The sequence below is a fragment of the Ursus maritimus genome, unplaced genomic scaffold, assembly GCF_017311325.1.
Source record: "Ursus maritimus isolate PB19 unplaced genomic scaffold, ASM1731132v1 scaffold_26, whole genome shotgun sequence".
In the NCBI taxonomy this organism is placed as follows: Eukaryota; Metazoa; Chordata; class Mammalia; order Carnivora; family Ursidae; genus Ursus; species Ursus maritimus.
The window spans coordinates 7,907,681-7,920,746 of NW_024425119.1; the positions used below are offsets into that span (position 1 = coordinate 7,907,681).

The window sequence follows — 13,066 nt, forward strand, 5'->3', positions numbered from 1 at the left end:
CAGCTCAGTCCCGGCCTGCCTCCCCTCTGCCCGGCCACTCAGAGACTTTGACTTGCACATTTGTCGTGTACCCTTGACTTACACCAAGGACAGAAAGAAGAAACAGCCATACGAAGATTACTCCTGCACTGGTTTAAAGACCAGTATTGAAGAGATTGTCTGTTTTATTGTTTATTCCTCTTAGGTTTGGGTTCTGGGGGAAAAAGTTTCTCTACTAAAGTAACGGTATGTTACTTTCTGTGGGTAGATCCAGACAGCTGGATCTATATAGCTCTATAGATATAGGTATGTGTTTTTCTGCCCTGGCAGGGAGAAACATCATTTTTTTCAATTATAAAAACAAATAAAATAAAACAAGTACATGTTCATTAAATACAATTTAGCAAAGTTTAGTAATTGCAGAAAAATAGGGTATTTTAAAGTGTTTTAAAAAAAGATTAATTAATTAATTGATTAATTAATTTGACACAGAGAGAGAGAGAGAATACAAGCAGAGGGAACAGGAGAAGCAGGCTCCCCACTGAGCAGGAAGCCCGACTCAGGGCTCAATCCCAGGACCCCAGGATTATGACCAGAGCCAAAGGCAGACGCTTAACCTACTGAGCCACGCATGTGCCCCAAGATTTATTTATTTTATTTTAGAGAGAGAAAAAAAGAGCAAACACAAGCGGGAGGGGCAGAGGGAGAGAGAATTCCCGGCAGACTCTGCACTGATCACAGAGCCCTACTACAGGCTCAGTCCCACGTCCCTGAGACTACGACCTGACCAACACCAAAAGTCAGACACTTAACTGACTGAGCCACCCAGGCGCCCCTAGGGTGTTTTTAATAGCCTTTTATACCTAGGTTTAAAAACAGTTTAAAACATCGAAGGAACCACATGTATGTACAACTTCGAATCCTGCTGTATTTCAAAGATCAATTTAACCTTTAATGAGGTAGCTAACTTGACCTTCAATGCTAGCAAATTTGCTCTCTTCTGCTTTATGGTATTAATTTTCTATTCCCATTTGAACAATTGTATTTTACTTGTGTCTTTCACTGTAAATCACCTTAAGACCTTATTAAAAGTCAAAGAGCTGGTCTTCTCAGGTGAAGCCCAGACCCGGGTGTCCAGCAGCGTTAGTGGGTGTCAGCTCCAATATCGAGCCCAGGCCTGGGCTCAGCTTGGGGTCTGCAGGAGATGGGGCCAGCAGGAAAGTGTGAGCCAGTTGTTGTCATCTTCACCGAAGCAGGAATTCCCAGGGAGGACCTGTAAGGATGCGGGGATTGGGAAGGGGAAGCACAGTAGGTCTCGAAGACAATCGGGAGCTATCATGGTGTCCTGGGAAGCCCATGGCGGTCCCATCCCAGCTGTGGGTTTTGGGCAAGTCACTTTATCTCCCTGGGCTTCAGTTTCCTCATTTGTGAAATGTGGATAATAACACCTCCATTGCAAACTTGCTGTGAGGAGTCAATGAAATTACCCGTGAAGAGCCTGGTATGCAGAACATGTAAGTCAAAATGGGCTATTTACTAGGATTGCAGCTAGGAGATATGGTGCGGGCTGAAGCCAATAGTTTGAATGTGTGAAGGCCAACTAGAGGGGCTTTGGAATGTTTTGGAAATGAAAGCACTTAAGACCACATCCCCCATAACCCCACTTGAACAGGGGATGAGAAGGTGACAGTCTCCCGGGAGAGTAGGGAAGAAGCCGTGTTCCGCAGGAGATGAAGTTTAAAGCGAAACTGGCTGAGATGTGGGCCAAGCGCAAAACAGAAGGAAGGTGGAAGAGGAGGAGGAGGAAGAGGAGGAAGAGGAGGAGGAGGAAGAGGAGGAAGAGGAGGAGTCCTCGGCAGCGGCAGGGGAGCTGGGAAGGAGGAGGAGTTCTCTCGCACAGGGGACAGGGCAGCAGTCACTTGAATAGGGATTCCCTGTCCCCGTCCCCATCCCTGAGCCCAGCCCTCCCTCCTAAGCAGCTCCACCGCTGAGTGGCACTGCTCAAGCGCCCCCAGGGTCAGTCCTTCCCGTCCATCACTCCCTTGATCCAGTCCAGGTAGTTGAGCACTTTGGTGTAGAAGCCATAGCCCTTGCCACAGCCGACGCCCCAGGAGACGATGCCCGTGGCCACCCAGTGATGGGCGCACTCATCCCATACCACATAGACACCACCGCTGTCCCCCTGGCAGACACTCTGCTGCCTCATCTTATCCCCAGCGCAGAACATGTTGGCAGAAAACACCTCAGACCTCTGCTTCTCCAGCAGCCAGGCCTGGCAGGCCGCCCGCGGGGCCACGGGCAGCCGTGAGTATTTCAGCTCGGTGGTTAACCAGCCCCTGTCCACGCCGAACCCACTGACGTAGCCCCACACGCCGCTGCGGTAGAGGGTCTGGCGCTCGGGCAGACAGACCGGGAGCAGGCTGGGGCCCAGCGGCACGGCGCGCTGCAGTTCCAGGAGCGCGATGTCCCCGTCGAAGTTGTGGGACTCGTGCTGGCGGTAGTCCGGGTGCACCACCACGCGGCGCACTGGGTGGCTCCCCAGCCGCAACATCTCGTCGATGCTTGTGTGGCCCAGGAACACATCCACGCTCCGGTTCCTCCCGAGAAAGATGCCGTCCTTGGGATAGATGGTGTGGGCGGCCGTGAGGATCCACCTGTCGCCCAGCAGGGCCCCGCCTCCGCGACCGTAGATGTTGGTGAAAGCTTGCCAGGGGAAGTTGCCCAACTTGGCTCTGGAGGAACCCAGGGCCTCCTGGTTCTGGGCGATGGGGGTGACGGGCCGGCCGCAGACTGCGAGAGAAGAGAGAGGTACAGGGGACATCAGCAGCTGTATTAAGATGCATTTGTTAAAGACTTGCTTCTGTGAAGCTGTCTCTTCCCCCGTCCTGCCCCAGGCATTTTCTTTTTAAATTTTTTTTATTAAGATTTTTAAAATTTATTTATTTATGTAACAGAGAGACAGCCAGCGAGAGAGGGAACACAGCAGGGGGAGTGGGAGAGGAAGAAGCAGGCTCCCAGCAGAAGAGCCCGATATGGGACTTGATCCCGGAACGCTGGGATCACGCCCTGAGCCGAAGGCAGACACTTAACGACTGCGCCACCCAGGCGCCCCCAGACATTTTCTTTTTAAAAAAGAATCACTCTTATTTATTTTACCTTAATAATAGGACTTAAAAATTTAATTCCAGTGTCATTAACATGCAGCGTTATGTTAGTTTCAGGTGCACAATATAGTGATCAGACAGCTCTACACGTTTCTCGGTGCTCATCACAGTAAGTGTGCTCTTGGTCCCCTCACCTGTTTCCCCATCCCTCGGACATTGTAAGGCCTCTTCTTCAGACTCTTGGTGGGGCCATCCTGAGCTAAATCATGCAGCAGGCAGTTTGTCCTCAGTGCCTGTTGCCTCTGTTTTCTGTGTCCTTCCTTCCTCGTTGACGTTTTCCGCCATCACCTGCCCCCCAACCCACTCCCCAAACACTGCATCAGCCTGGCCTGAGAGCTTTCTGAGGGTCAGGAGCGAGATCTGAGAAATTTATTCAGATTGGGTTAGAAAGGCAGTGCTTCACCTCAAAAAAATGGATTTCAAAAACGGTGAACTTGAACCCTCGTATCTTGCTGGTGGGAATGTAAAAGGATGCAGCCCCAGTGGAAAACAGCCTGGCAAGTCCTCAAAAAGTGAAGCCTGCAGGTGCGACGTGACCTAGCAATGCCACTCCTAGGGATAAGCCCAGGGGAACAGAAAATATATGTTTGCACAGAAACTCGTACACGAACGCTCATAGCGGCCTTATCCATAAAAGACAAAACGTGGAAACAATCCAAATGTCCTTTAATTGATGAATGGATGAACAAAAGGTGGTATATCCATGGGAAGGAATGGAATCCTGACACCTGCTACAACATGGATGAACCTTGAAAACAGGCTAAATGAAAGAAGCCAGACACAAAAGGCCACATGCTGCACAATTCCCTTTATAGAAAATGTTCAGAACACGCAAATCTACAGAGACAGAAAGTAGATTCCTGGTTGCCAGGGGGTGGGGGAGGGGGACTTGGAGGTGCTGGGTTTCTTTCTGGGGTGATGGGAATGTTCTGGAATTAGTGGTAATGGTGGCGCGACCTTGTGAATATACTGAAAAATGACTGCATGGTGTACTTTAAAATGGCTAAGATGGTGCATTTTATGTTACATAAATTTTATCTTAATAAAAAGTCTTAAGAACATGGCCGACTTCCTGGCCCTGCGGCGTGTAGGTAGGGAGATATTTTGGGGACAGAGAGCCTGTGTATCCTTAACGCAGACCATCCCGAGAGAGGGGTTTCTCTTCCTTCTGCTCTTCTGACCCTCTTCTCCTTTACTGTCCCCTCTGATGAACTTCTTTTATGCTTTTACTTTCTCAGTTATCTCTTGATCCTGAATAAGGGACAAGATTCTTGCCTCTCCTTTTCTGGACCTTCTTGGTTCCCCTCTTCTTCTGCCCCTTCTGCCTTTATCTCTCCCTGTCTACCCTAAGGCTTTCCTTTAACCCTCCGTGTGCCGCTCCCACGGGCCCCACATACAGCTGAGGTTTCTTCAGGAAGCGGCCACTGGGTGGGCGCTGGGAGGTCACTACTCACCAGGCACGCAGTGAGGAAGCTCCTCCCCATCCTGTGTCCCCTTCCAGGGGCCCTGGGGTGTGCAGGTGAGTGTCCCTGAGGAGTGAAATGAGGGGAGGCAGAGAAACAGGTTCAGAATTGGGAGGTGGGGGTGGGAGGTGCCCAGAGCGCCTCGGCCTCTTGGTGGGAGGGAGGCAATAGGAGCCGGTTCTCCCGCAGGCGCAGGCGGGGACTCACCTGTTGGCACTGCCTGATAATAGGGCTCCCGGCAGGCATTCTGGATCCTGGAGGGGTGGTCTCCAGGTGCGCTGGTGGCCTCAGAGGCTCCCCTGGCCTGGCCGATGGGCCGACTGTGGGTCACACCTGTCGGAAACCAGTAGTCAGGAGGACCCCAAACTGGCAGCCCAGGGATTGATTCTGGCCCAGGGCCATATTCAGTGTGATTTGCACAGTCTTTCATTTAGAACATTTGAACTATTTTTCACTGATCAGATCATCCATGACAAAAAATGATTAAAGAAATGGAAAATAACTGTGATAAACAGGGTATGGGGAAACAGGCATTTTCATACATGGCTAATCAGTACCTATCAGCAAAACCTCTTTGCAGGGAAATTTAGCAATGCCAAAACTTAAATTGCAAATGCTTTTTTGCCTAACATTTCCATTTCTAAGAATTTGCCGTCCTACGCAGGCGCAAGGATGTATATACAGGGATATCCGCAGCAGGACTGCTTGTGGCTGCAGAGTAGGAGCGGAGGACCAGCGAAATACAGGACGCGCAGCAAATGGACACGACGTGGTCCTTAAAAAGAATTAGGCAATGCTAGCCACGTGTATATGGGATGATCGTTAAGACATATTATTGACGGGCGCCTGGGTGGCTCAGTCGGTGAAGCGTCTGCCTTCGGCTCAGGTCATGATCTCAGGGTCCTGGGATCGAGCCCTGAGCTGGGCTCCCTGCTCTGTGGGAAGTCTGCTTCTCTCTTTCCCTCTGCCCTTCTCCCTGCTCGTGCTCTCTCTCTAATAAATGAATAAAATCTTTTAAAAAAGATATATTATTGAGTAAAAAATGCTCAATTTAAGACACTGTGAATATTATGCACCCCTCCCCCACCCCCCATGCAACAATATGTATATTTGAATGGCATGGAATGTCTTTGGAAGCACACCCAGGAAGTGGACAACAGGGTTGCTTCCAGACAGTGTAGCCAGGGACTAAGGGCCAGAGATCAGAGAAAGACTTACTTCTTACACTATTCCCATATTATATTATTTTTATTTACCGTATTATTTTATTTAAAAAAAATTTATCATGTGCATGCATTATCTTTCAAAAAAACCTGAGTTACCATTTGAAAATCCAGAATTTCACTTAAAAAATCTGGACTCGCGGCTTCTCTTGAAAGAAGAGATGATGTGCAAGCATCGGGCCTGTACATCCGCATGGAAACAACTGCTGGAGCTGAGCCACGGCTGCCCCTTTAACTGGGCTGCTCAGCAGCAGGGGCACAGCAGGGGTGGGCGGTGGGGTCACTCAAACTTCCACTTGTCCCTTCAGGAGACAAGGGGCCATGGCTATAGGCAGAGGCTGCACACCCAGGAGGGACACTCACCCACAGCTTGGTAGAGGGCCAGGAAGCCCTTGTGGAGGCCAGTGGTCCCATCCTGAGAGGAGGCGGGGGCTCGGAAAGTCAGCCGCAGTCGGTTCCCGGGGGACACAAACTCCCTCTGACCAGGGGGGCTGCCCAGCGGGGAGCCCTGCTGCCCACAGAACCGGCTTGGATCCATCCCACTGGCTGTGATCTGAAAGGGAGGGGGGGCAGGCAGGTGTGGGGTGAATCTGCACCACAGGGCCACATCCTCTAGAAGGTCTGCACACCTCTGGGGCTCAGAAGCTGTCCCTCGGGGAGCTTTCCTCAAGGAGCGTCCTGTCCTATTACTGACCCCCAGGTATCTTTTATCCGTGACCGGATACCTAGTGTATTTCTTTAGCTTACCGTAAGTATCTCGTAAAGCCCACCGGGGCTTCCTACTTTCAAGAAGCTCCAGGGTTTCTCCAAACTGCCTGCTGGATTATAAATTCTAAGAAGGTAGGAACCACGTCTATTTTGCTCTGCACGGACTCCCTGATGCTCCACATGAGACCTATGGCACCACAGCCTTGAATTGACAAGTATGCAGACGTAAGTCCTTCCCGTCTCACCTCCCCCACCCCATCACCTTCCACTCGTCTGAATAACTTGCAGTGGCCAACATCTGTGAAGCAGCAAGACTGCAAAGACTCGAGCCCCTTGGGTTCCTAGCTTTTTCTCTTCTCCTTTTGGAATGTTCCTCCTCTCACCCCAGAAACTTTAAGTGAAGCCCCCGACAAGGTATGAAATCTACGGACACAAAATGTACACGGTGTGTGTACCCTGGCTAAGGTTGCTTTACTACGTGCTTGAAGCAGGGTGTCTCTGCTTCTGTTCCTTCTGCCTGCCTCCCCCCTGCTCAAATCCCTTCTTGTGGGTCCCCCAACCCAAGGAAGGGCACCTTGGAAGGAGTTCCCCTGGCCCATGCTTCATGCCTAATCTCTTCTCTGGGCACACAGCTCACTGGTCAGCTCATTTGATTTCTGACTTTCATAATGACCTACATATCCTGGGTTCTTGCTAGCTCTTTGTTCTCTCATTCTCCCCAAATCTCAAATTCCTTTAAGGCTCCCTCCAGCTCCATGAGTACAGTAACTGGGGAAAGTTGGCACAAAGAAAAGTTTTCAATCACCTAGAATGTCTTGCTTGGGCATGTCTCAATACTTTTCCTCCCTTAGGACATTAACATATTTAATGTCCCTACTTAAGAGACCTACTCATGGGGAAGAAGCATTTTACTCTAGGAAACTGTCCTTTATTGACAGACTTGGTTGTTAACTGCTCCAGTTTTCCTCTTACCCTTCCGCATGAGTTGTTGGCTAACTAAAACGACTTAGGAGTCTAACTAAGCAAAGTACAATGAACACCCGACTCCCAGTCCTCAGACCTATGTTAAATTCCAGACTTTGCCCCACCTCCCTGTGTGACACGATTGAGGGGGGCGGATTTCTTAACCCCAGCTCTCAGTTTCCTCCTATAAAATGGTCCATGAGGCCTCTTCTAGCCAGGACAATATCAGGCCCCATGACAGTTGTCCAGAGTCTGCACAAGAAACAGTGGTGAGGAGGACGCTAAACACTTGCTCATCCCAAATTCATTCTGTTGTGTGTTCCAGAAGCTTGGATTTCATTCACTCATTCATTCATTCATTCATCCCTTCAACAGGTACTGATTATGTTCCATGTGTGAGACACTGTGATAGGTGCTGGGGGTACAGATATGAAGAACACACAGTTCTGCTACCGAGGAGCCCACAGGCCAGTGGAGTATATTGAAAAGTAAAAATGGAACTGGACTCCAGGGTTTTAAGTTCTGCATTTATGGTGTCTGTGTGATTTGCTCTGGAAGCAGAGAGGAGGGAAGGCTCCTCTTCCTGGGCTTGAACTCCCTCCATGACAGGGAAGAGTCAGGCCTGGATGGAAACTGCCCACGACTGAGAAGAGCAGGGCCTCAAGCCAGGTGCTCAACAGACATAGGCTGAATTAAACGAAGCATAGTCCCGACTTCCAGGAAAATCTGAAGCAGTAACGTGATCGAGGGCAAGGAAGTGAGAGGACGTGACAGCAGAGCAGGGGTGTCGACATTTTGGAAGATGGGACAGAGATGGACAAAAGGCAATGAGCCTGCAAAGGTGGAGGCCACCAGAAAGCAAGCAGGTTCTCAGCACAGAACCCAAGAATTTTCAGAAATTGGGGTAACCAGGCACCCCCGAGGATGAAGATGGAGGAAAGGGTGATGGAAAGCCGGCGTGGGGAGACCTCAGAACTCTAGGTCCCTTTGCCCACCCTGTGCGTCCAGGCAACTCCCTCAGCTCATGCTAGCAGATGACCTGAGCACGAGCCAGACCCTGGACTTGGGGTCCCCCAGCACACTCAACAGAGGAGGTGAAGACCAGTGCAGGAAACAGAGGGCTTAGGTGAAAGTCTACATTATCAAGCAGTGAGATTCCCTCCTCTGCTTGTTTACCCGAATGCTGGCTAGCCTGAGCAGGAGACCAGAGGATTCCGATCTGAGTTCAGCCACAAGCTAATATTTGGGAGGTTCCCCAACAGCACAAATAGGTCACCTTGTTGAGAACTCTATTTTCAAACCCGTCACTTCACAAATTGTAGGTATCCACATGGAGCACCCAGTGCCGTCTGAGTATTTCACTCTTAAATATGGACGGCCAAAGATTCTCAGACACTGTACGAAAGTTTCTAACATGATAAGCAGAGACCAAAACAAATGAACAATAAAAGGGAAACTGGATGAAGTAGAGATAATACAAGGAACAGAAGAAACATTTAAAAATAATCCCTGGGGAGGGAAAGGATATTGCCTCTATGAAACGAGAACAATATTCTATACAAAGGTATGTTTGGAAGATAAGAATGAGCTTTTAGATATGAAAAAAAACATTAGCAGAAAATAATTAATAAAAAGTTCGTATTTAAGGGGCCCCTGGGTGGCTCAGTTGGTTAAGCATCTGCCTTCAGCTCAGGTCATGATCTCAGGGGCCTGGGATCGAGCCCCATGTAGGGCTCCCTGCTCAGTGGGGAGTCTGCTTTTCCCTCTCCCTCTGCCCCTACCCCTGTTTGTACGCTTGCTCTCTCTCTCAAATAAATAAACAAAATCTTAAAAAAAAAGTTGGTATTTAAAACGAGGAAATCTCCCAGAAAGTGGAGCAAAAAGAGATGGAAAACAGAACAGAATGGATTAATAAAACTGGAGAATCAGTCCTGAATTTACAAGAGCTAAATTTACTTTCTTTCTCCAGAAAGAGAAAATAAAGAAAGCAGACATCTGGAACTTATTTAAAAAATAATACAAGAGCAGTGGGTGGGGAAATGTGTGAAATAGGTGATGGGGATTAAGGAGTTCACATGTCATGACAAGCACCAGGGGTTGTACGGAAGTGTTGAATCACTATATTGTACACCTGAGACTAATATGACACTGTGTGTTAGCTAACTGGAATTTAAATAAGAACTTAAACAAATGAGTAAATGAGAAGAAAAGTACAGCATAAGGAATCTAATCAATAATATTATAATAACAGATGGCGACTACACTCCTTGGGGTAAGCACAGAGCAATGTATAGAATTGTGTTGTCAATATGTTGCACAATTGAAACTAAGATAACACTGTATGTCAATTATACTTCAGTAAAATAAAATAAAAAATAAACAGACATAGGCTCAGAAGCCTAAAAAAAACCAAAAAAAAAAACCAAAAACCAAAACAAAACAAGAGCATTCCCAGAATTGAAGGACTATATTTAAAAAGTCTCTAGATCAGGGGCACCTGGGTGGCTCAGTTGGTTAAGTGTCTGCCTTCAGCTCAGGTCATGATCCCGGAGTCCCAGGATTGAGTCCTGGGATCCAGTCCTGGGATCCAGTCCCGCGTGGGGCTCCCTGCTCGGCAGGGAGTCTGTTTCTCCCTCTGACCCTCCTCCCTCTCATGGTTTCTCTCTCTCTCTCTCTCACTCTCTCTCCCTCAAATAACTACATAAAATCTTAAAAAAAGGTCTCTAGATTAAAAAACCCTGTACAATGAGTACAAAAAGATTTGCATCAAGGTACCTGGGAATGAAAACTTAGAATAGTGGCAATAAGGAAAATGTTCCAAAAGTTCTAGACAGAAAAAACTAAGGACCAGGAATCATACTTGTACCAGACTTAACAACACTAGAGCAAGCTGACCGTCTCATCAAAATTCTGAGAGAGAATGGCTTGTAATCCAGAATGCATCCCCAACCCATTATCCATCAACTGTGAGGGTAGAACTAAGGCATTTGGGGGTATGTGAGATCCTTTACAGCTTATTCCCTCATACCCTTTCTGGAGCAGAATGTGCTCCTCCAAAATGAGGGACTAAACCAGGAAAGAGAATGGTATGGGGTTTAGTTCCAGCACGGACAGATACAGGAAATGCCCAAAAGGAGGGAAAAGGGAACTTCCAGAACGCGTGGGGCTCTAGAGAGCAAGGAACTCAGAAAGAGGAGATAAATCATCACCAGCTCTTTGGGTGGGAGGTCACCAATGCAAAGGAGGACCAAGAGCTTGGGATCTGTAGTTGATTATGTCGAGAGGAGATTAAGAGTTGGGGAAGCTTAGTTACAGACAGAACTGAGCAAACTAAAAATCAAAACAAAAACAAACAGAAAACCCAAAAAAACTCTATGCGATTACTGACTCCTGGGAGACCCAAAAGCCGGAGAAGCAAGGACACATAATTATTGTACACCATGTGCTCAGAAGGGAATATTTTAAAGTCATGACAATGAAAATAACAAAAAATGCTAATAATGGTAGCTTGGGAGGATGGGGTGGGGCAATGCGGTGAAGGTCTAAGAGACGTAAAGCGAGTCCTCACCTTCTATAGTGGGAAATTAAGTGATCATATGCAAAAAAGTAACACAATAAGCATGCTATTTATACACATGGAAGTAAACGCCAGATGGAGCAGCTGCGTGGCTCATAGGCGCTGCCGCTGGGAGAGGCGCTGGGGCTGGGAAGAAGGCTGGAGGCTGCTGTTTTCATTATAAGCCTTGTCGTATACTTATTTTTTACAAGAACTCCGCGCATGGATTATTTTGATACGAAGGAAATTAAACCCAAAAGATAATGTAAAGTGCTGTTTTTACAGTATCCTTATCCTGCAGCTTGAAGAGTCACCTAAACTTTTGTTATTATTTAGGCCCAGCTTCCTGATCAGACGGAGCCTGCACTCCACAGATACTTGGTGGATCTTTACTGACTGATGTGTGAGTCCTTGCTCTTTGACGCCAGGGTTTTGCAGTATGTGTGTGTCCCTCCGTACAACTTCCAAAGGCAGGGCCTGCCCCGCCGCCCTCTCTCTTGCTCTGTGGGGCCCAGATGGTAGCAGGGGCGCAGGCAGGGCTGCTGGCGGAAGGCAGCGCCCTGGGGCAGACCTGGCCCCCAACTAGGCTGCCTGGGCTCCTGACTTGGGCTCTTCATCCATTCTTTGCCATTCAGGGCACAGCCACGTCCCCCTGCCTCTGGGCTCCAGGCCAGGAGGCTCCCTCCCAGAGTCCCTTCAGGACCCCCACGATAGCTCACTGTGACAGAGTCCTGCTCACAGTCCTGGGACGGCTCCAGGTCGAAGTCCTGGAAGACCAGCCTCACGGCAAAGCCCTCTGGAGCCTCGATGTCAGTGGAGCTTTCTTGGCCTTTGAGATATGGCTCCGGATACCCAGGGGATGTCAGCTGCTCGGGTAGCTGCTTGGCCAAGAGCACGGAGCCCTGCGTGGGGCAAGACTGGAGGACTCCCCAGAGGAGTAGCCACCACCTGTGAGTGGGTGAGAGCAAGATATGGCCACACGCCTATGGCCTGGGGCCTGTGGAAATATGAGGAACAGGGGCAGGCGAAGCTGAGAAATAGAGAGGCCCGCAAAGGCATCTGCCGCTGTGGCCTCTGCCCCTGAGGCCTGGGCACCTGCTGGCTCCTCCCTTAATGCCCCTCCTCACCCTGATTCCTTCCGCCTCCCAGCCCACCTAAGCTTGGACTCTAGAGTTTTCCACCACTGCTCGTGTCCCAGGACAGTCTCAATCAAAGTAGGGCGCTGTTTTCTGCTTTGGCAAATCCCAATCCCACCCTGGGATCTGGGGGAGCAATGGTGGTAGGAGGGAGGGACGTTTAAATATGTTAGTCCTCCTGGCTCTGAGCCTGACCAACTCCAGGGAAGGCTGCTAGAGGCTACAGGCAACTTTCCAGTTCCCCGGCAGTAACTGGTTCTGTGTGTGTGCGCGTGCATGTGTGTGCGTGTGTGTGCACGTCCCTGGGTCCCACCGTTCCCTCTGCCCGCCATTTTCCTCTCCTCCAGGCCTTTCCGTGGGCACACTCACATCTTGCCTGGGCAGCTTGTGGGGTGGGGGCTTCTCCAGTGGGCATTTCCCCACTCTGAGACCAGGCATCTGGAACTGGACATCTGGAACCAGCGAGAGGACTTGGCCCACACCAGGGAACAGGAGGTGGGGCTGGGGAAGGCCCTGCGGGGGAGGAGGAAGAAGTTACTGGAAATGAGTTAAGTAATTCTCCACTGTTCCCTTTTTCCTAATTCTCTGGGTTGAGCGCCACCTGCTGTCTGATTCAGGAATAGTTTGCCCACCACAATACACAGGAAAAACACTTCCCAAACCCCATTTACCCTCAGAAAGTATCAGGGGGCCGGGAAGGCACCAACTCTTGACTCTTGTACTGTTTAAAACTAATTTTTTACCTCGTGCATGTATCACACGGGAGGGTGGCTCCTGCGTGAAGGCTGTCACCTTTAATGGGCCATACCTTTCCCCTCATTTTGTTACCAGACTGCCTCTTGTAGAAAGTGAAGTTTGTGACCCATGAACTTGA

At 49.3% G+C, this 13,066-nt stretch overlaps 1 protein-coding gene across 2 annotated transcripts; it reads right to left on the bottom strand.

Moving 5' to 3' along the window:
- Nucleotides 1-732: 732 nt before the first annotated feature.
- On the bottom strand, nt 733-12,724 carry C1RL (complement C1r subcomponent like). Of its 2 annotated transcripts, XM_008683517.2 has the most exons (6): nt 12,562-12,724; nt 11,776-12,004; nt 6,193-6,382; nt 4,814-4,939; nt 4,598-4,672; nt 733-2,769 (listed from the first exon to the last, which is right to left on the bottom strand). In XM_008683517.2, the coding sequence occupies exons 1-6, from the start codon at nt 12,642-12,644 to the stop codon at nt 1,997-1,999; spliced, it is 1,476 nt and encodes a 491-aa protein (XP_008681739.1). In that variant the 5' UTR covers nt 12,645-12,724; the 3' UTR covers nt 733-1,996. The 2 variants fall into 2 exon arrangements, with proteins under 2 accessions (XP_008681739.1, XP_008681740.1); XM_008683518.2 differs by lacking the exon at nt 11,776-12,004 and having other exon boundaries at nt 12,562-12,717.
- Nucleotides 12,725-13,066: the final 342 nt, after the last annotated feature.